The sequence below is a fragment of the Lissotriton helveticus genome, chromosome 10, assembly GCF_964261635.1.
Source record: "Lissotriton helveticus chromosome 10, aLisHel1.1, whole genome shotgun sequence".
Taxonomy (NCBI): Eukaryota; Metazoa; Chordata; class Amphibia; order Caudata; family Salamandridae; genus Lissotriton; species Lissotriton helveticus.
In genome coordinates this window covers 610,268,791-610,291,647 of record NC_136071.1, presented here as the reverse complement: position 1 = coordinate 610,291,647, position 22,857 = coordinate 610,268,791, and the positions used below count along the sequence as shown (strand labels likewise).

Below are 22,857 nucleotides of genomic sequence, written 5' to 3'. Positions count from 1 at the left end.
CATCATATGTCTCTAAGAGACCTATCAGAAAGGGAATGGTGGGGTTAGACCCCTGCTTCAGTTTTCTGGAGACACATATTTGTCTCATCTCCTGGAAACTGAGAGCTGCATATCTGGAAGTGACCTGTGGAGGGTCAACACTGACCAGGGGAGTCTCAGTAGAGTCCCCCTGAGTCGACATGCTTTTCTAGTGAGGTGTAAGTGGTGCACTTACCTACACTATATGTTTGCCTACTGATCCCTTGCTAGAGTTGTAGTTTAGGGTGTGCTAGGCCCTAGGAGCTACAACAGCTGGTTCAGTAGAACTCAGAGTATTCTAAGCTAAGTTATATGTACCTTTAGTACTTATGTGATCTTTCACAAGATATTCTTAGGGCATGTGTGGTAAAACAACAGCAAGCTCAAATCCCAACCGCTGCTCACCAATGTGAGAAGTTGGCCTGATGTACAGTGTTCACTATTCTAGTGATCACTATATATCAGTCCAAACAACCCTTATTGATGATTGGTTGTAAGTCAACCTTATAGACCAGCTATCCTAGTAGCATGGATACGAGCAGTCTAAGGCTAAGACTCTAGAGGGCGTGTTAAGCCAGCTGTTTTACCATCACATTACCCCTTGAACACCCAGTGAAAGGACACCACACAAGTGTTATGAAAATAAACAGTGTATTTATTAGAATCACAACAACCCTGTACTCTTTATGAGGACAGGGTGCTAGGCACACAACAAAACTCTTACGAAAATACTTAAGTTAGCACGTTATACACAAATGCCCGAGGGGCACGAAAAACCATATACTTAAAAAGTGGAATGCGAAATTACTAGCAGGTAAGTACAGTACTAATAGGCTTTGGAATCGCTAGGACTTGACTATAGAATCGTTAGATTACTTCTAGGAGACCTAGGGGACTCGGGTGCAGAGTGTGCACTCTCACGCGGGATGCGGGACAAAGTCTATGGAGGCTAGTAAAGGCAAAGTTAGTGTTCACGGGCGAACCCGACCTGGTAGGAAGAAAACGACAGTGGATCCTGACCCTAGGATAGTGAGGCTATGCTGGGACACCGAAGTGCCGAAGTTACCTAGCCCAGGGGCTGCAGCTGCATAGGTCTGAAAAGACGTCGGGGATCTCGTTGCCGGACCAGGAGCCTGGAAGGAAGAAGTTGCTGGCAGGCGACCAGTGAAGAAAAGTTCGATGGATCCAAGCCTGGATCAAGGAAGAAGAAAACCTGAAAGCAGAGGGGACCAAGTTCTTTAATCACTAGCCAGTGATTAAGTGGGCACCAGGATGGCACCGGGCGAAGTCACCGCAGTCAGGTGAGTGGGCGCTGCTGGGCTCTGCAGTCTCTCGGACCAGGAGGCGTTGTCGGCGACCAGGATGGAGGTGCGAGCTGTCCCACGAAGGTTCTTGCTGTCGACGTCGCTGGACCCAGGATTGGGCAACAAGTCTTGGCAAATGCAAGGCCCACGCGGTGGACCTAAAATGGCGTCTTGGGCGGACCAGGAGGGTCCAGGGTACTTCTCCGATGGAGGGAAGCAAGGGCCAGTCTGGAGCAACCAGACCAGCAGCAGAAATGTCGTCGGGCGTCGTCAGGAAGGCCACAAGCCAGCGGCTAGTAGCCAAACAACGCGGTGAGCAGCAAAAAGCAGAAGGGCCCCACGCAGATCGTGGAGATGCTGGGGGGCTGCACTTCGGTGCTGGAGCTGCTCAGGGTGGGGGCTTCTCGGACCCCAAAGCACTCACCAGGAATTCACTCGGCGGGCTTGCTGGAAAGAAGTCGTGCAGTCTTGAAGATGGCCGGTCCCTCGAGGTCTCGTCACACCCACGAATCTCAGCGTGACTGATGATGCAGGTAGAGGTCAGAGGTGCCAGGGAAGCCGGTTCTCGTCGAGCTGGGCAGTCTTGATCCGGAGGAGAGACTTGCAGCAGACCGCAGTGTTCTTAAGATGGTGCCTGCGGATGCAGGGTGACTACTCCTTAGTCACAAGGGAGAAATCTTAGGAAGAAGTCTTGAGTTCCTTTCGTGGAAAGTAGTTTCAGGATTCAAAGATGATCTGATTTGGAAGGGGGCCAGTCTCTACCTTTATCCTGTAAAAAGGGGCTGGCACGCGACTAAGTCCTGCCCTATGGGTGGGACTAGGAGGGGGGTGGTTACACCCATTTCCTTGGCGGGCTTTTCCCCAGCACAGGGTCTGGAGTGACCCTGGAACTGGTTCCAGCCAGCCTATGCACAGTGAGCACCGGGGTGCCACGTGCAGTCACCTTCCTCTAAAGCCCTGCCTACCTACAATACACAAAACCCTGTCTGGGACGGTGCTGGCACCGCCCCTGGCAGGAAACCCTTTGTCCTTATCTCCTGCTCTGGGAGGACTCCCAGCAGCAGGAGGGCAGACTTGTGTCTCGGTGGCAGCATCCATTTTGTGGATGCTAAGGCTCTGTCTGACTTTTAACCGGGTTATAGGTTACATGCATGTCGTGTCCCTCTAGAAGGGTGGAATGCTAACCCCGTCGCCAGAATTGGCGAGGGGTTAGTATTCCAATTCGTATGACACCTTACTCGACATGTTTTGATAAAGCGATACCAGAGTTGGCATATAACCGCGAGGATTATAATGCACTTAAGAGTATATGGTATGCGTTATCATGGAAACGGCTAAGGGATGGATCCCGAAAGCCGCAGACAGGCTCAGCTCATGCCAGAGCACCATCTCACACGATTCCAAGCACTCTGCCTTCAGGATTGTTAAGGCCTGCCATAGGAGTGACTGATAGGAGATCTGTGTGTCCATTTTAGGGTTAGATATAGGTATACTATATCTAAAGCAAAGGGTGAGTACACCACCTTGCCCCAGCTGTCGTGCAGCCAGTTGTGTCAGTTTTAGTTAGTCAATCCAGGGGTGGCACAATACATGCTTCAGCCCCTGGGAGACTTCTGGGTGCACCTCAGCCCTGAGTACAGGGACTTGGAGAGGGCCCAGTGCCAATTCAGTACTTGAGTACAATTTGGATAGAGAGAACAGCTAGGCTGTGGGTCTGATTAGCAGGCCCACAGCCAGGGAAAGTCGTAAACCAGTGCAGCAAAAAGCAAAAAATCTGGGTGATCATAGGATTGCAGACCCTACTCTCCTACAACGACCCACAGAGAGATGGTCCGTTGTGCACCGCCTGTCACTTCTTACTGCCCAAGTAACCAACAAAGAGCTGGTCGTCCACCCGGAACTGGCGTGTGTGGTCCAGATAGAATGAGAGCGCACATTTTGGGTCCAGACGGTGGAGCCTCTCTTCCTCTTTCGAGGGATGCGGAGGCGGAAAGAAGGTGGGCAAGATGATGGACTGGCTGATGTGGAAGGCTGTGACTACCTTGGGCAGGAAAGAGGGACGCGTTTTCAAGACAACTTTGTCCGGATGGACAGAAAGGAAAGGAGGTTTGGAAGAAAGAGCCTGGAGCTCACTCACTCTCCTGGCAGAAGTGATGGCCACCAGGAAGGGAGTTTTAAGAGTGAGAAGACGAAGAGGGCAGTTGTGAAGTGGCTCAAAAGGAGCGCACATCAAATAAGTAAGAACAATGTTCAAGTCCCACTGAGGCATCAGGAAAGGAACAGGAGGAAACATGTGAGTGATGCCCTTCAAGAATCTATTTACAACAGGGGACTTGAAAAGAGAAGGCTGATCAGGTAGCCTTAAAAAGGCTGAAGTGACAGAGGTAGCCCTTGATAGTGCCCAGAGCAGAGCCCTGCTGGGCAAGAGAAAGAAGAAAGAGGAGAACCTCGGAAAGGGGGGCAGAAAGGGGATCCACAGCCTTTGCTGTGCACTATGCCACAAATTTGTTCCACCTGCGGGTGTATACCGATTTTGTGGAGGGATGCCTGGGTGCCACAATCACATCAAAGACCTCAGGAGGCAAGTCAAATGGCCTCCACTGTCGCCGCTCAATCTCCACGCATGGAGATGGAGACTGGACAGGTTCGGGTAGTGGACCGTCCCCTGCTGCTGCGACAGAAGGTCCTCCTGAAGAGGCAGACGAATCGGGGGATCGACTGACATGCTGAGTAGCTCTGGATACCAGTATCTTCGTGCGCAGTGCGGAGCCACAAGGATGACTTGGGCCCAGTCGCGCCTGATCTTCTTCTGCACTATGGGCAGAAGTGGTATAGGCGTACAATAGACCGTAGCTCCACTCGCGACGAAAAGCGTCTCCGAGCGAGTGCCGCCTTGGAAATTCGAACGCGCAGAACTGATTACATTGCGCGTTCTGTTTGGTGGCGAATAGATCTAACCAAGGCTCTCCCCATCACTGAAAGAGACCTTGCGCCACGTCCAAGTTCAGACGCCATTCGTGATCCATCATGCACCGGCGGCTGAGTTTGTCCGCCCTGGCGTTCAGAGAACCTGCCAGGTGTTGAACCACCAGGGTGATGCTCTGGTGTTCCAGCCATTGCCAGAGGCGCAGAGCCCCCTGACAAAGGGTCCACGACCCCACCCCGCCCTGTTTGTTGCAGTACTACATGGCGGTGGTGTTGTCTGTGAACACCTGTACTACACTTCCCTGGACAGAGGAAAGGAATGCCTTCAGTGCAAGTCAGATCGCCCGCAGCTCCAGAAGGTTGATATGGAGCCGGGACTCCGCCGGAGACCAGAGGCCTCTGATCTCTGCCTCTCCCATGTGGCCCCCCAGCCCAGAAAGGACGCATCCATCACTACTACATGCTCCGGTTGGGGTAGGGAGAGGGATCTGCCGTTGACCCAATCGCGGTCCGTGAGCCACCACTGCGACTGTCTCGCAGTGCCCTACAAGATCAGGACGTGGTCAGACAGGTTGCCCTGATGCTGGGCCCACTGAACCTTCAGGTCCCACAGCAGAGCCCGCATTCGCCACCGGGCGTGATGCACCAGAAGGATGCAGTAGGCCATCTGCCCCAGAAGCCGCAGCGTCAACCCGACCGAGACCCGGGATAAAGGCCGAAAGAGTGGAACCAGAGCCTGAATATCCCGGACCCGCTGTTCGGGAGGATAAATCCAAAACTGCGCCGAGTCCAGAACCGCTCCGATGAAGAGGAGCTTCTGAGAGGGGCACAGGTGTGACTTCGGCACATTGATGGAAAACCCCAGCAGGTGCAGGAGGTTTGCCGTCGTCTGGAGGTGGCTGACGACTGTCTGGGGAGAGCCCGCCTTCAACAACCAGTCGTCAAAGAAGGTGAAGACTGAAACCCCTAACCTGCGCAGATGAGCTGCGACCACCGCCATCACCTTTGTGAAAACCCGTGGGACGCTGGTAAGGCTAAGGGGAGCACGGTAAACTGAAAGTGCTCGTTACCAACCGTGAACCGCAGGTAGCGCCGGTGGGCCAGCAGGACGGGGATGTGGAAATAAGCGTCCTGCAAGTCCAACGCTACCATCCAGTCTTCTGGGTCCAGGGCAGCTAGGACCTGAGCCAGTGTCCGCATTTTGAACTTCTCCTTCCGGAGGAAGCCGTTGACGTTCCGTAGGTCCAAGATAGGGCGTAGGCCCCCTTTGCCCTTCTTGGGTACCAGTAAGTAGTGGGAGTAACAACCACACCCTACTTCTGGCCCAGGAACGCGCTCGATGGCCCCCTTGGCCAAGAGGGCCGTAACTTCCTCCTGCAGAAGTCGCAAATGATCACCCAATACGCGGTGGTATTGCAGTGGCATGGCTGGAGGGGTCGTCTCGAAGGGGAGGGAGTAGCCCCTTCGGACGATTTTCAGCACCCACCTGTCCGACGTGACAGTGTGCCAGTGGAGGAGGTGATGGCGAACCCTGCCCCCCACTGGCGACACATGGGCCTGAAAGCACGGACTAGGAGGGTTTGGAGGCGGATGCTGCGGGGGAAGGTGTGGACTGACTTCGTTGTTGTCCCCGACTGCCGCCACGGCGGTTTCCACGGCCGCCACCGCGTTGGGTATTACCCTGTGGTGCGTGGCTGGCAGCACGTGTGGGTACACCCCTTCCGTGGCCATGAAAGGAATGAAAGGCAGCCGGGGCAGAGAGGCCCAAGGACTTGGTCGTAGCCCTGGAGTCCTTAAAGCGCTCAAGCGCATGGTCTGCCTTGTCGCCAAAAAGGCGACGGCCATCAAACGGCATGTCCATGAGTGTGTTCTGGACATCAGCCAAGAAGTTGGCGGATCTCAATCAGGCGTGGCGACGAATCGCCACCGTCGTTGCCATCGCTCTGCCCAGTGAGTCGGTGGTATCCAGTCCACACCGGATAGAATCACGTGCCGCATCTTGGACTTCCACAAGGGCTTGGCCGAGTTTAGCCCGTACCTCCAGCGGGCATTCTGGCAGCACGTCCGCGACCGTATCCCACAGAGAGTGGGTGTAGCGGCCCAAGAGGCATGCGGTGTTGGAAGACCGCAGTCCCAGACTCAGGGAGGAGAATACCTTTTTTCCGTATTGCTCTTACCTCTTGGATTCCCTGTCAGGCGGAGCCGACGGGAATGCGGTCTGAGAATTGGAGGCCTGGATCACCAGGCTCTCAGGGGTGGGGTGGGTGGACAGGAAACAAGGGTCGCCCGGGGCGGGGCGGTGGCTTCTGGCCACGTTCCTATCTACAGGTGAACCTGTAGCAGGCCTGGACCAAGTGACCACAAGAACGTCAGTCAAGGCCTCAATAAACGGCAGCAGAGGCTCAGCCGAGCTTGACTGCGGTTTAAGGACCTCAGTGAGGAGGTTAGTCCTCACGGCCGCGACGGGGAGTTCAAGGCCCAAGGCCTTGGCCGCCCGCGTCAATACCACACTGTAGGTAGCCCCCCTCCTCCGTAGCCACAGTAGGAGAGGAGACAAAACCAGTGACTGACGAAGTGTCAAGGTCACTGGCATCCCCAAGTCCACCTGTCCAGTCCTCCTGGGACTGACACTCCTGTGTCAGAGGGTCCTCAGACCCCTCCCAATTCTCCTCATCACCCATCTCCTGGTACTCAGGGGATCAAACGATGGGGCCGGTTCATGGAAAGTGAACTCCCCGAACGGCGTCGAAAGCAGCGCCCAGTGGCGCTGTTCCGGTGCCGGAACCGGGTCGAGGGAGGCATCGGGGACGGCGCTGCCCGAAGACGGTGACACCTAAGGGACCGGCACCCGGGAGGTCGTCAAGTGCACCGGCGGGACCCGGATCCGGAACCGGATCCAGTTGGGGCCTGCGGCGCCGGGCCCGAATGAGCCAGGGGCGCCGGGGCCGAAGCACCCTGAATGTGTAATGTAAATGTGGTGCTCATGTAAAGCACTCCAATACCTTCGGGTCGAGTTCGCGCTATATAAAATTTTCACAAAAAAAACAAACCATGGAATCTGAACCGTGTTCAATTTTACTAAATAAATCAAAGACACAATACACTGAGAAGGGCTTTGGCTCCATCCGGGCAGTCCATAATTTGATTGGTCACTATTTGGGAAAATTCTTGGAGGGAGAGGTGGACTATTTTGTTGTTGTTGTTACATCGGCCTTTGTTTTGGGAACCTTTCGGCCAGTGTATTTCAGTCCATCACTTTGAAGCAGTGTCATTCACATTTCTGTTCACCGACAGGACAGCATACACATAGTGGGACTATTTTGGAAAAGAAAAAAAATCAGGTAAGGAGCACCCGAAAATCAGTATTGTGTGTAAATTACAACACGTTGATCATCGTAAACGCAGACCTATAGCTCAGGACTCTCCTCTTGTAAGATAGCTACAGCTTCATAATGCAATGGGATGCAGGCTTGTTAAGAGGGAGTGAAGGGTTGCAGCGAAGCCAGGGAGAGAAGGGAGGAGCCCGGACCTCAGGACAGGGTTGCTTTTACCTGTGGCGGTGCCACCCCAAAGTGGGCGACCAATGATTTAAAAAAGCTTGTAAGGTGAATGTTCTCTACTAGGATGGCCACTTTTTCAACCTAGTGACAATCTTATAGGAGATTCCCTTCATAATTCAAAGGGTTCTGGTACAAAGAAAGTGAGGTAGCTTTGCTGTGCAGACAAGGAGGAGACAGGTGCCCCACAGCTGCAGAGAAGGGTGAAGACGGCTTTTGGAATGGGGCGCTCAGCTACCCCTACCTGTGCTGTTTCTCAGTCTGCCCCATCCACTGTCTAGCATCATCCATTTTAGTGACCTCTTTCTGATTAAGTGTCCTCTTTTAAAATGTAATAACAAGGTGATGGATAGAATGCTTGAATTAATCTCAGCCACCGGCAATCACTCAGGCCATAACCAATTCATTGTTTCCCCCCCAACATGCCACCTCAGTTTGGACCCATTCATGTGCAAATCAGCCTTGACCCTCCATTACCTTGTTGATTTTGCATTTGATGCCCTTAGTGTGGCGGGATTCCCCAGATGTGGGTCCCAGGATCACTGTGCCACTGGAACCAAGTTATACCTTGCTGAAGAGCCCTAATTCAGCTGAAACCGCCCTGGGTTACTTGTGTTCCGGTTCAGGGAGCACCTGACCTTCAAGTTTGGGCTGGACTGTTCCCATTGGAGCAGGGTCAAGACTGTTTTGCATATGGCTGGGTCCAAACTCAGTTGGCATGGTGTGAAATAAACAATGGATTGGGATGTGCACCAAGTGATAGCCAGTGGCTGAGATTAATTCAACCAATCTATTGACAATCATGCTGTTGTTGATGCCCGATTTGCGTTGGGTATGGCCAATGAGGGTTCCGTACTCACAGTACTACCGGAATCAAGCTATACGTGGCTGAAAAGCCCCTAATAAGGGCCAAACTGGTCCTGGGTTGCTTGTATTCCGGATAATGGAGGACCTAGGTGGGCCGTTCAAGGTGGACTGTTCCCACTGGAGCCTTATTTGTATATGGCTGGGTCCAAACTGTGCGGCATGGTGGGCAAAAAATTATGTATTGGGATGCAGTCCGAGCGATCGCCATTTGCTGAGATTAATTCAAGCATTCCATCTATCACCTTGTTGTTGCTCTTTTCAAATTTGGCACAACCTCCCAGTGCCTGTGTCATGACAGAGCTTTGTTTAACAGATTTAACACTAGGCGTTCCACATTCGTATCTGTCAGGTAGAACACTACGTTGAACAAGAATGGAGGGTGGGTAGCTAGGGCTCAGATTTTTAAAAATGGCAAGCTCTGACAAGGTGCACAGACATCTTTAGGGACAACAATACAATGACTGCAGGGTCAGAAAAGAGGGCAGCCATTTTTAGGTTTTGCCTGGCGAAAGCTGCGCTCTGCGCAGCTTTTTCGCGCAGGCGAAAACCTAATGAGAACTGTAGTGTGGGTTTGGGTCGGCCCTCGTCATTCATTGGCTGGCTCCATAAATGGAGCCTAGCCATTCGACGAGGGGCCTGTCCGTCAATGCCGGACCAGATTCGGGGGCGTTCCCGAGATTCTTTGGCTTTTGCCGACGTCACGCGACGTCAGCCGAATGCCGGGAACGCCCCCGAATATGGTCCGGCATTGATGAATCTGAGGAATTAGATGCCCATGCAAAGATAATTAATCTCACTAGTTGGGACCAAACAGGGAAAAAAGTACACAACTCCTTACCTAAGAAAACATTTGAAAATAGTGTGCTGCGTTTATCTAAAACGGGGCACTTTGCACTGTATTTTGACTCCGCCTTCCTGCCGAAGGGAAGCAGCCGTCCGTCATACAGCCAGGGCCGCGCTGGGATTGGCCCAGCCGGCCGAGCCTCTGCCGTGTCATCGGGAGGAGGAGGAGTGGAGAGCAGGAAGCAGCCTGCGTCGTCTGTCCCGAGGCTCCCGAGCGAAGGAGGAGCCCCGGGGAAAGAGCAAGTCCCGCCTCGGCCCCAGAACGAAGTCCAGGTGAGTGCTTTGTTTGCTGGGGCTAGGGGAGGCTCCCTCCCGCTACCCGTGTGTCCGTTCCGGCCCTGCCCCCGCCCCCTCCCCTCTCCGTGTGTCCTTTCGGAAGCCGTCGTTGAGTGTCTATGGGAGGCGGGGGCTGCTAGGGGAGGAGAGTCGAAGTGGAAATTTCCGTGTAAGCCGGCTCCTTATAACACTAGTGGCTGCATCAGATCGCCTGATTGTCGTTGAAGGGAAAGTGAGGCATCGTTTGTGCTTTTTACACTGTCAGACGGCAAGCAGCACATCACAAAAACCAGGCAGCTGGCAATACACGGACAGTACAGCAGGCGACATTTTTTGTACCCCCTAAAACCAGAAATACCTCAAATTAACCGCCTCGCCCGCGCCACCCTGCTTTGCTTTTTAAGACCCACCATGTCACATTACATTCATGTCCCTACCGGCTCCCCAGACGTGCCCAAGATGAACCTGACTGTAGATGAGCGCGGGTGCCGCGAAGGAGCGATGCGGCTGCTTAAGGAGCTACGGCCACATTGGAAACCGGAGGAGGTTACCACGCAGGTAAATACAAACTAATCGCCGCGGACTATAACGCCAGCAGCCCGTTTGACTTTTGAGTTGGGTTACGTATAATTGGAAGTCTCGGGCACAACCGTCAGATTAGGGGCGCCACGCCCATCCCCCCACAGGATCCGCAGAGAAAGTGTCTCCTTGGAGGCCCCACCTCTCGAGTCTGAAGCACGCATGTATAGACAGCGACAGAATATTTTTAATAATCATTGTTCTTTATTTTGTAACTCCTCTGCTTTAAAAAATTAAAAAAATATTGCACCGATTTATCCGGAAGCATTGTTTGGAGGGTACGTGTAAAAATACTGTAAAACGTAAGATTAAAGTCGGATGCGGTTTCCGATAGTAATGACTCATTGTAGCAAGCCGACTAGCAATCGTGATGGGCGTGTGAGGCCATTGAAAAGGAGCGCTGCATTTACTTCCGCCTTAGTAACGCGTTGGATGGTGACGTCTTCTTAAAGCCCCAGCCATGTCCTGGTGTCCATCCCCGTTGTATTGAAAAACGTGTTGCTATAGCTCGTCAAGTTTACTGTGTATGAAGTGGCATGTTTTCGATGTGTTATGTCTTAAATCACTTTTAAATGCTCAAACTCCGTCCAGATCATGGGTTCTGGTAGCAAGGTGAATGTAATGCATGTTGGTCCAGTAGCCCCAGCACCATTTTGGTCACTTTGTATCACATCTTAATGCCAAACAATACCAGGCGCACACACAGAGCATGCGTGATAACACATTATAATCTTACACATGACGTGTCATTTTGACAAAATTACTCATTTTAAGTACCTTATACTTGGGGGGGCTTTGTGTGGCTGTGTGTGTGGGGGGCTTTGTGTGGCTGTGTGTGTGGGGGGCTTTGTGTGGCTGTGTGTGTGGGGGGCTCTGTGTGGCTGTGTGTGTGGGGGGCTCTGTGTGGCTGTGTGTGTGGGGGGCTCTGTGTGGGTGTGTGTGTGGGGGGGCTCTGTGTGTGTTTGGGGGGGCTCTCTGTGGGTGTTTGTGGGTGTCATTTGCGAGATAAAGCTAGTGGCATTGTAAATGACAATGCCATTTATTTATGTTAAAAAAACATAAATAAAAATAATGTAAAGAGCAATGCCAATAGCTCTAACTTTAACAAAGGCAAAACCATTGCATTGTAAATGCTTGTTTAGACAAATCCGGCCCGGCCCCAAAGAATGTTCTGACTGTTCCAGTATGTTTCCCTGACATTGCAACACATTCAAATTTGCACGCGTCATGTTCAGAGCAGTAACCTGGAAATGGGGAGAAGGCACTTATTTGAGCTTTATTTGGGCCCACACAAATGCCTCACTCAAAGACCCATCAGAACACCTTTTGTTCGAGTTTTATACTAGATCTTAGCTAGTTGGAGCTTAACATCTTGATGCCAGTGCCTCTGAGGAAACAAAGACACTAAGACAATTCTTGGCTGCATAAGAGTAAAACTATGATTCAGAGGGTGTTTTGTGACTTTTCACACGATCTGGATGTTAAAGATACACCTGCACTGACAACTGTGTGTCTGTATGAGCAATTCTATATTTTATACTGCTTTGGTCCCTGATTTTTGTTTCTTGCAGTTGGAACTTCTTCTGAATTTTACTTCTTGGTACCCTTCCTGATGTCATAAGCGGTTTGGTACCTTGCTGCTCTCCTCAGTACTAATCTTTACCATCAATCAAGACGTAGAAGATTTTGAAGGAGATTTCACCCATACTAATACGTGTTAGGTGGCACCATGGATCCTGGGAGGAATCACCCATTTGATAGTCAATCAAGAAGGCGACTCGAGAGACCTTCACAGTGTCCAGTTCTTGACATCAAGGAGGTAAACCAGAACTGATATAGTATCACATTTGTCCTTATTTCCAATTACTTTGGGGGCAGATTTTTTTTAAATAAATGTATGAGATGACAGTTCGATTTCTCCCCTTATGATTATCGCTCCAATCTTCTACCACACCTTGACCACCAATATATATCTCTGATCCAGGAGTAGTTTTTTTCCATTTCTACCACTGAATATTTAAGTGAGCTGCGTGGACAAGAAATGCCATCCTTTAAGCCCCAGGCTCCTGTTCTAGGGTTGCCCTTGTGGTCAGTTAACGCTTTATACTAAAGCAAACAATATCTCCTTCCCAGAAGAAGGCATTGACTAAAGGCCCAGTCGGACAGTGAGTGTCACTGTTTCTTACACTCTTCAACTTGCCTACAATTCTGGAAGATCTGCATGTGTAGAGATGAAGTGCCATCACTAAGAGTGCAAGAGAGCCATTGGTTAACGTGGGCTGATCAACTGCCCCATGCTGTGGTAGGCAGAGGCAAAATGCCAAGGACACTTGAACAGACCAAACAAACATACATATATATATATTTTCCATAGGATTATTTTGGAACATTTTCTGTATCACTATTATGAGAAACATGAGGCTGATGAAAAATCTAAGGAACAAGTTACTCACCTTTGGGAACACTATCTGGTAGAGACTATTTAGCCGTAAATTCCTTACCTTAGAATTGCCCCCAGCCGTCAGAATAAATCCGGAAATTGTTTCGTGAGAACTACCACTGCGCAACTGTATGTAGCATTGTTCAGCTACGCATGGCATAGTTGTCCATGGCAGAAGTGATGTGCATGGTGCCTATATAGTCGCAACCCCAGCGAACTAATGTCTGGATTTTTTTTTACGGCTTCCCACGCCAGAAGATTGGAGCCACGAAGAATCAGGACCACTGGGGTGGAAAACTAGGAACCTGAAAGGAGAAAGCCTTGTCCCTAGAAATCCGTTCGCAGATCTGGGACGATGGGTGGGTCAGTAAGGAATGTGCGGCAAGATAGAGTCTCTACCAGATAAGGCGTTACAGAAGGTAAATAGCTTGTTCATCTAGTAGAAACTTCTAACCGCAGATTACTTACCTTAGAATAGATACCCAATCAATACCTCCTTGGATGTGGGTCTCCAGACCAATTTCAAACGGGAAAATCCTGAAGCACCGAATAGGCAAAGTGACCATACCTACGGACCTGACTGTTCAGGCAGATGTGCTTAGAGAACATGTGCAGAGAAGCCAAAGTTGCTGCCTGGAAAATGCCCAGGACTGAAACTCCATGTGCATTCCTATATGACATACTAACACACCAGAACGAAAACATCTCAAAAGAAGTCGACAAAACATCAAAAAATCCAGTCAAACAATGACTGATTGGTAGTTCATCTCCGGATCAGCGCTCGTTGGCACGGAAAGAAAAGAAATGACATCAGCGGGCCTAGATGGTGCCGCAGATGTCACTCCTAGCACAGATGACGCATGCAGAGCTGACTGGTGCCAGCTACGGGCGCACAGGGGTACTGCTCACGAAACATCTTCTGGTTCCAGTCTGTCACCTGGGGAAATTCTAAGGTAAGAAATCTACGGCTAGAAGTCTCTCTCAGATATATTACAATGTAACTGTCTTGTTAATTTGTATTTTAAAGGAAACTTGCATAAACTCTCCTTTGTAGTAGTGAAGTGTGACAAGGTACTACTGCAGTGTATTTTTCAATGGGGAGAGATAAGCTAATGGAGCCATTCATCCCTGCTTATTGGTCTCCACCACGTCTTTAATTGACCCCTTGCAAGTGGGTTGAAGAGAGAGCGATAATACAGGGGGCACAAGAAGCAATAATAAAAAAAAACACAAAACCTAAACAACTTTTAAAAGGCTTTTGAATGACCTCTGAAGTACTAGAGTCCAGCACTGAAAAACGAATGAAGTTTAAACAGGGACTGAATCTGGTCTCTTTTTAAACTTCAGGATCGTTTGTCCCCTCCCCCCCCCACCCCTTCCCTTGTCCCTTGAGTCCTCCCATCTCAAAAATCTGGAGGGAGGATAGATCCCCCCACCCTGTAGCCCATAGTTCCTACGCCCATGCACAGTGAATATATATAATTTCCATCGAAATAAAGCCCATACAAATTAAGAGACCCATGCCTTGGTTTGTTACATAATACCATGCCCTAAACTGTTAGAACCAGTACTAGATAGATTACACCAATCAGTGGCTTTGGCGGATGACGTTACAGGCACAAAATGACCATGTGCAAGGCTTCGTGTGTACTTCGTGTAATTCTGGTTGAGCATGTGCAAACACAATCTAATGATCCAGTTGCAGCACTTGGTTTCTGTATACTTACACCATTCATCCAGCAGGAAAAATAAGAGAAATTTGACTTGTTTAATAACACAAACTAACACTAGCCTCCAATAACCATTTGGAAGATAGAAACAAAATCACTGGGATTTTCCTTCATAGCAGTTCGTTCTTGGTTTAGAAGCAAAAAGTACCATTTGTAACTGGTCATTGGATTTCCCCCATCGACTCTCCTGTCCCTACCTTTACAACATAATAAATATACATTTTCCAAGGCTGACCCGGGAGTCCTTATTTTTTAAGCTCTGGAGCCCATTTTGTAATTTCTGCTTTTTAATGCAAGACACAAATTCGCACATGCGACAGACGGATGTATGACGTTACAACGCATACTTTTACAACGACTACCATTACCACGCAATTTTTACAACGCAGGATCCATTACAACGAAGTACCATTACAACGCATGTATTTACAACGCAGATACCTTTACAACGCATACCATTACAACGTAAGTATTAGTAAGTATATAATATTTTTTGAAATGTAAATTAATTAAAATTCATTTAATTTAATTAATTTAATTTAATGTAATTTATTTAATGTAAATAATTTAATGTAATTAATTTAATTTAATTTAATGTAATTTAATATAATTAATTAATTTTAATTTAATTTAAATACTTTAATGTAATTTAATGTAATTTATTTAATTTAAATAATTTAATTTAATGTAATTAATTTAATTTAATGTAATTTAATTAATTTATTTTAATTTAATATAATTAATTTATTTTAATTAAATTTAATTAATTTAATGTAATTTAATGTAATTTAATTAAATTAATTAATTTAATTTAATTTTATTTATTTTAATTAATTTAATTAATTTAATGTATTCTAGTTTAATTTAATGTAATTATTGTAATTTAATTTATTTTAATTTAATTAAATTTAATTTAATTATTTAATTTAATTAATTTTTTTAAATTAAATTTAATTATTTTATTTAATTTATCCTGTACCCCTTTACCCAAAAAACCCCAAACTGACCCTGAACCCTAAAAATATCCCTTTACCCAAAAACTGAAAACTAACCCTGAACCCTAAAAATACCCCTTTACCCAAAAACTGAAAACTGACCCTGAACCCTAAAAATACCCCTTTACCCAAAAACTGAAAACTGACCCTGAACCCTAAAAATACCCCTTTACCCAAAAACTGAAAACTGACCCTGAACCCTAAAAATACCCCTTTACCCAAAAACTGAAAACTGACCCTGAACCCTAAAAATACCCTTTTACCCAAAACTGAAAACTGACCCTAAACCCTAAAAATACCCCTTTACCCAAAAACTGAAAACTGACCCTGAACCCTAAAAATACCCCTTAAAAAAACCCCAAAAATATAACATTTTAAATATAATTATTAACTTACCAATACTTACGTTGTAATGGTATGCGTTGTAAAGGTACCTGCGTTGTAAAAACATGCGTTGTAAATACATGCGTTGTAATAGTTTTTGCGTTGTAAAACTTTCGTTGTAATGGTAGTTTGTTGTAAAAGTTGCGTTGTAAAGGTTGTTTCCCGCGACGGATAGCTCCTACCAGTCTGTCTTGAACACCAAATTGAGGTGCAGGTAAGCAGGCAGTCTGGGGGCCAGTTTGTATTACCTAAATATGTTGGACTGCATGCGCTGTGCGAGTGCACGGTCTTTGTGCACACAAAGATGCTTAGTATTGACTGTGCCACAAAGCCAGACCTGTTGGCTTTGCTAATGCTTGTTTTTCTCCAAAGAGAACAAGGGGGACATCCCTTTCCCAGTACAAGAAAGTTGGACCCTTGTTGTAAGAGCTATAGAGACAGTTTGACATTTTTCTTTTAATTTATCATATATATTACAAGTGGGGGATATTCTGCTGCTCACACACCACCCAGCCAGCCCTGACTGACGTACCACTCGCACCTCTTTGCTTTTTAAACCAGCCCATCAGTGCTTTGAAGCGACCTCATAGGGACTTATTACTATACACATCCACCATTTAAAAAGAACAAAATACGGCCAAAGCATTTGATTAATATCTAAAACATGATAGATGATCTTTTGCTGTAAGACCCCCTCGATTCAATGGTGTCATAATTTGGGTGATTGCGGGTTCACAGAAGATTTCTTGGAGTGGCTGCACATTGTTTGCAGGTAGATACAGTAGCTTGATGTCAAACAGCACAAGCAATGATTGTAAGCAATTGAGAACACATGCTTGCAGTTCTAGATTTGAATGGCAGCAGGCAAAATGAAAGTTTCCCATTAGGGTGCTCCACCTTTCTCTTTTTACGTCATTTTCTGCTATCTAATAGGGTGATCATCTCCCTCTTGATCTGTAAAGACACTTTCCAGACCTGACCTTTTGTGTGATAGTATAATGCAGGCATTCTAGGAGGATGAGTCTTGTTTTGGTTCCAATAAATTATTTAGACTTACACACCTGAAATCAGTGGTATGCCCTTGAAAAGTGTTTGCAGATAATGCCCTTAACGCCCTAGAGAATTTTTTGTGGTGTACTTAATGACCCACTATCCTTGCATGCAAACCAACATCTGTGTCATGCACATCAAACCCACCCGCTCTGATCCTACTCATCGGAGTCCTGTGGAACGACCGCTTTGGTGACTAAACCACAAGATGATCCCTAAATAGCACCATAATCACTAGAGAAGCTCTGCATTGTTTTAGTCGTGGGTACCATCTCTCATCGTCTGCACACTCGCACTGAAAGTTTAGCAATGATTTACCTGCGGTGAGGAAATAATAAAATGGTTGGGAGGTAATCCACCATAAACTCCCAGGGAAGATCGTTTTCAGCTACGTTAATCCTGCAAAACATAAAAAGACAAACAAAAGTCGAATTATACACTTATAAGATTTACTGCGCTGAAGAATTTTCTACCACGCGCCGTGGCTGGTGTTCCTGACATTAACGTAGTCTTTGGAGTGTTGAAGAACAGAACAATGTTTAGAAAAGTCACACTGTGGTGTCTCAAAATGTATACATCTATATGGAACATCGCTGCATACTTTTCAAATATGCCCAATATCAAAAATGCCACAATCCGCCACTAACATCTGATAACTACACATTGTTTTTTAGGTAAAAGAGGCAGATATAATGTTTTCTAGTAAGATATTGTGAATATTTTGGGTTCAATGAAGGCTTAGGCTGTACCTTAGATGGTTTATATGGCCTGGCCTTAGACAAGGCCTTTTGATTTTACTTGAATTATATTTATAATATATTCATTATAGAGGCTTTCATTCAGCCATTTTCGTGTATTGGTTTGTTTTTGGGCCATTCACGTTTCTTCTGCCCATCACAGCAGCATACAGCATGGAGAAATGGGTCAGCTCACTTGAGTCAATGACTAACTTCAATGTGATTGAGGGCCCTTTAAGAAGGCGTACATCAACACACACAGTAGGGGCCTACGATATGTGATTTTTTTTAGACCAAAACGTGTTTTTTCATTTAGACAATTTTTAAATTGTTTTTTTTTTTTTACTTTTGAGGACTCAACAGCTTCCCCAACAATAATGTTTGGCAAAAACCATTACAAAGCGAATAACCACTGACAACCCCAAAAGGCTGGCAGATAAAGCCAGACCTCCTGCCTTTGCCAGTGGTTGTTCAATATGTAATTATAAACACAAGTACATTGGCTAATACAATTGAAAGGACGATATACAACATTTGTTTTACCTCAACTCTTCTGCATCAAAAACAAGAGAACCAAACTACAGCGTCCAGGGTGCTCCCTGTTGAACTATACAAGATTCTATCAAGGAGAATTACCTTGTTATTGCTACACCTCCGAGATGTAGTTTTCCTTTTAATGCAATTATAGGATGTTGTGGTACACAAAGTATTACCTCAGGTGGTAAAGATGAAACATCTTTCTTGTCCTATGTATGTACGATCTTTACACTGTGGCTCTCAGGGTCTGTTATCTCTACGAGTTACCTTTTTCTGAAACAACTTTATAACCTCATTCGCCTCCGTTTCCTCCTCCTTCTCTCCACCAGCATTACAGTTTAATTTAAAATTTTACAGTTGGTATCCTTTGGGGCTCCTAATTTTTCACTTCTATGAATATCTTCATCTGAAGTTTTCCTGAGATACTTTAAATTCGAACCCAGAAGTCCACTGGCTTAAAGGGATGAGAACTGGGGAATCTTTTACCTTACAATTGATCCCATTTAAAAAGTACAATTTAATCAAAACTTCTGGGATGGAATGGGAATTTTAGTGCTAAACGTTTGATTTGAGACTACATAAGAGGGCATCTTGGGAGTTACTGGCCTCAGACAGTTTAAGATGGTTGAGATTAAATGGTGAGCTTGTATACTATATACAACACCTCATGCTTCCCTAGACTGCCTCCAGCCTCCAACAAGGTGTTTCCCCAGAGGGCCTGGATTGCCTTACTTTTCCAATCCATGTCTTTAGTCCTTCCTCCCATCTCTCCATATATTAGCTTATAAAGCCCTACATGAGTCGCACCTGGCGTAAGCGCATGCCTCTGAATTGAAAGGTGAAAGACATATTGGGTTGGGTCTTCCATCATTCTGGAAAGCATGAATCATACTTGAGGACTGCAATCTGTATAGTTTAATTATATGAATTTCCCTTGGCTGTGTTTATATGGAATCGCGTTAACGAAGGGTCTGATTGCCCTATTTGTTTGTTTCAATGCGGAAATCCTTAATAAATTCCAATAAAAAGAAAATAAGAAAACACTGGGACCTTAATTTGGTCTGAAGGCTAAAATTCAATGTCCTACTGAACTAAGCCAGGCTTTATAATAATCCTCGAGGGCTGAAAGAACACCACAAACTAAAGAATACACATCTGCAATCAACAAAACATCTTCTAAGCTAAGGAACAGCCATTATTCAATTAATCGTATGCTATACTGGAAATCCTGACGCCGCTGATCTTGACAGACCTTAAGCTGGTTGCCTCAAGCAAGAGGGCCTCGCTCTTAATGAAATAGAGAGTTTAAGAAAAGAGAAACTCTAAAACACTGACCAGTACATTTCACTGATAGTAGATGATCACTACAGATCTAAACCACGGTAGAAACAACCTTCACCAAGGGGTGCTACAACGCTAAACACTGTAGTAGCATTCAACCATTTAAATCTGAAAAAGACATCTGGTTCAGTCTAGATCCAACAAAATGTAAACCCCAGGAAGCAAGGAGGGAGCTCAGTGGCAAACAAAATATGAGGCAGATGGCAAGAATGAAAACAGCATTTTTCTGATTATACAAAACGGCATCTGCTATAGGGAGAACACAGGCAAGGATGGACCCTCTGGCACTACAAGCTGGAGGTGGGCTGAAACAGAAAACCAAACAAGGCACGGGCGTGTCTTTGGCTTGAGAGGTTTGTGAGCTAGGTACCATTCTTCGGCTGATTTCCCCCCACCATTTAGAAGATGCCCAAGTCACCCCTGGGTGCCATTAGGCAGAACTAGCATATCAACCACAATGACTGTCTATGGAGTTTGAGAACACAATGCAGAGTGCATGAGTCTTAGAGCACACGAAGGCTGGCACTTAATTACTAGTCACTTAAAGTACATTAACAAACCAGAATCGAGTTTCAGCATTCCCCAAGGCTCAGTAAGGACGTCATTTGTTAAGTGACTTCCTGGAAGAGCCGGTGCAATTTCCAGAGGGAACCCGATGATTCGAGCATTAGACCGTGTCAAATATTTATTCAAATCAACACTTGTTCCAAAAATGAATTTGAAAGCCAAAATATTTAAAGTGGCTCGTTCATTTTCAAATTGAAGCAGTCAACAATTTAAAGGAAAAACATACACTGAAATGTCACACTGCTCTACACTGCTCTAAAGAGCATGGCAGCAGAAATAAAAGTGGCTTTCTAACTGGTTTTATTTATGCAGAGTTCACACCGACTGCACAATTCAATTCATTTGTCCTCGGATTGCAATGCAGCACTGCTTAAAAAGCAAAGAACATGCAAGCCGATGCAAGATCCCTTAGGAGCAGAACTCTGTATTCTTTGTGTGGAACACTGAACATTTATTTGTACTAACATAATTAACACCATGGGGATAGTTCAAGGAGCCAAAATTACAGAATAAATTACAAAAACAATATTCTCAACCAAATGTTTAAATGTGAGTTGATTAAAGAGGGGCATGATAATATTCCAGGAAATTAGCCCAGACCCACAGGACCAAAAGGAAAGTGTTAGTTCCATAATTAACTCACTGGTTGGGTGGATACTTTCTGCAACTTTGTTAAACTTGAGAGACCTTTAAAAATTGGCAGTACGTTCACCTATCAAGGCACTAGCTACTTCAATTGCCAATCAATCAATCAATCATCACTGTTCTACAATTAATATGTTAATTTATCAAGGTGCTCTCCAATGCAGCTCCCACCTAATCAACCATCACTGTTATACTATACATTTTAAGAAGTTACTCCTTTATGATGCTATGCTAGCTACTTCAACTCCCATCCAATCAACCATGGCTGTTCCACCATACATTTCTAAAATGCTGCCCTTGCTACGAGAGTCTATCGTATTTCGTATAAAAATATACTGTACCAATCATAATTTGGGGGTAAGAGTTACAGTACCCTGTTGGTAAAGAACACACCCCATGAGCCACAATCTGAAAACTGCCTAAGGGTAAACAGTGCGCTCTAGGTTAACTCCCAGCTAGAGTACAAACTAATAGTGAATCGATAAGTTAAAATGCTCTCAGAGGCAGTCTTAAGTCTGGATTATTAAATTATAAGGAAAACCAAATAGCCTTTCTATACTACTTGTACTTCTCAGCAGAACACCAGTGCACTATTGACTCTGAAATGACAAAGTGCAGGTGAATGTTAAACGCTGACTGCCTAGATCTGAAATTCATTTCATAGGTGAAATTACATCTACATTAGGAGAAAATACCAAACTATTGCCTCATGATAATCTGAATCCAGTATAAGCGTTTTTGAAATGCATGAGGGGACATACATTTTAAGGGGTAAAGGAATAATAAAAGGGGACTATTTCTATTGTATTTAATACAAAGCGTCACTCCCTGGAGTAACCATATTAGTTAAGGTTGTTTGCATGTTTTAGGGTCCTCATCACTCACCTTGCCACAATGAAGTCTTCTGCAGGCAGTAGACGGGCGACCTTGATGAATATGTGATTGAGCGCAGTACAGAATCCACACCACGGCGCATAATAAAGAAGCAGGACGTCCTACAAGAAAAGGTGCAAAAGTCTGTTAAGGATGTGATCCGAAGGGAGCTAAAATTGCAGGTACTCGAAAGAAAAGACCAGGAAACCATTGCAGTCCTTTATCATCCATCAGACATACCTGGGCTTTTTAAACCAAAAGGCTGGATCAGACACTCATTTTTCAGTATACAACAAGCTCCTCAACAGATGGCAGGAATGAAAAAAACTGTAACAGTGTTTGAGACAAAATAGAGTTTTGAACTGTGGAGCTCTCCCGTATACTGGACAAGTGGAACCCTTAGGGTTCTTCCTTACCTCGCCCTAAGGAAGTAAGATGGCGACTCTGTAAAGAAGCATCAGGGAAGTAGAACTAGCTAGCCTTGAAAGCATTCTGAAACCAAAGCATTCAAACCCTCTGTTACTGTGGATATTTCCTCTGTGGTGGAATGTTGGCACTTTTTAACCTGAAGGCAAATTGGGCGGCACATTAAGTAGCACTACTATTTTGTTTTTAGGACACAGGTTAATGCTGTCAAGGCAAATGATTAATCGTCATACATGTAATTTCTATAACATATTTTTGATGTATTGTATGGTTTTAAAATAATATATTAACTGAAAAAAGGATTCACCTCGTTACTTCCAGTTGAAGACCTGAATACAGAAATATGTCAGTGAAAGGTGACTACTCAACCTTTGAAAAAGGTCTGCCACTGCACAGCACCTTTTGTGTCTTTTGGTAGCTTTTTGGTCAATTTGTTGAAATTATGCGGCAGATGGTGGATTATGTAGCAAGTGCGGTAAATCTACAATTTTGTAGAATACACCACATCTGCCAAATCGCAGGATTTCAGTGGCTCCCGGAAGAGAAATTCTTAAAAAAAAATCCTAGAATGATGATGCCCCTGCCTGTTATTATGTTGAACTCCACAAATGCAGTGTAAATTTATTGGAATTGGTACGAGTGAGGACACACAGCTACAAAATTAAACTGATATGATTTTATTCGCATGGGCAGACAACCCATTCTTCATACTGACATTCATGGAGACAGCTTAATTCACTGAAAAAAGTATGGGCCTGTTCAA

At 45.9% G+C, this 22,857-nt stretch overlaps 1 protein-coding gene across 1 annotated transcript in view; it reads right to left on the bottom strand.

Moving 5' to 3' along the window:
- TXNDC11 (thioredoxin domain containing 11) overlaps nt 1–22,857 on the bottom strand; it is a 450,106-nt gene that overhangs the window by 36,319 nt on the left and 390,930 nt on the right. Inside the window, exons 10-11 of the mRNA XM_078663148.1 lie at nt 21,681–21,790; nt 17,287–17,367 (exon numbers count right to left, since the gene is read on the bottom strand). Coding sequence (XP_078519274.1) covers nt 17,287–17,367; nt 21,681–21,790 — 191 coding nt within the window. The remainder of the gene's footprint in view (nt 1–17,286; nt 17,368–21,680; nt 21,791–22,857) is intronic.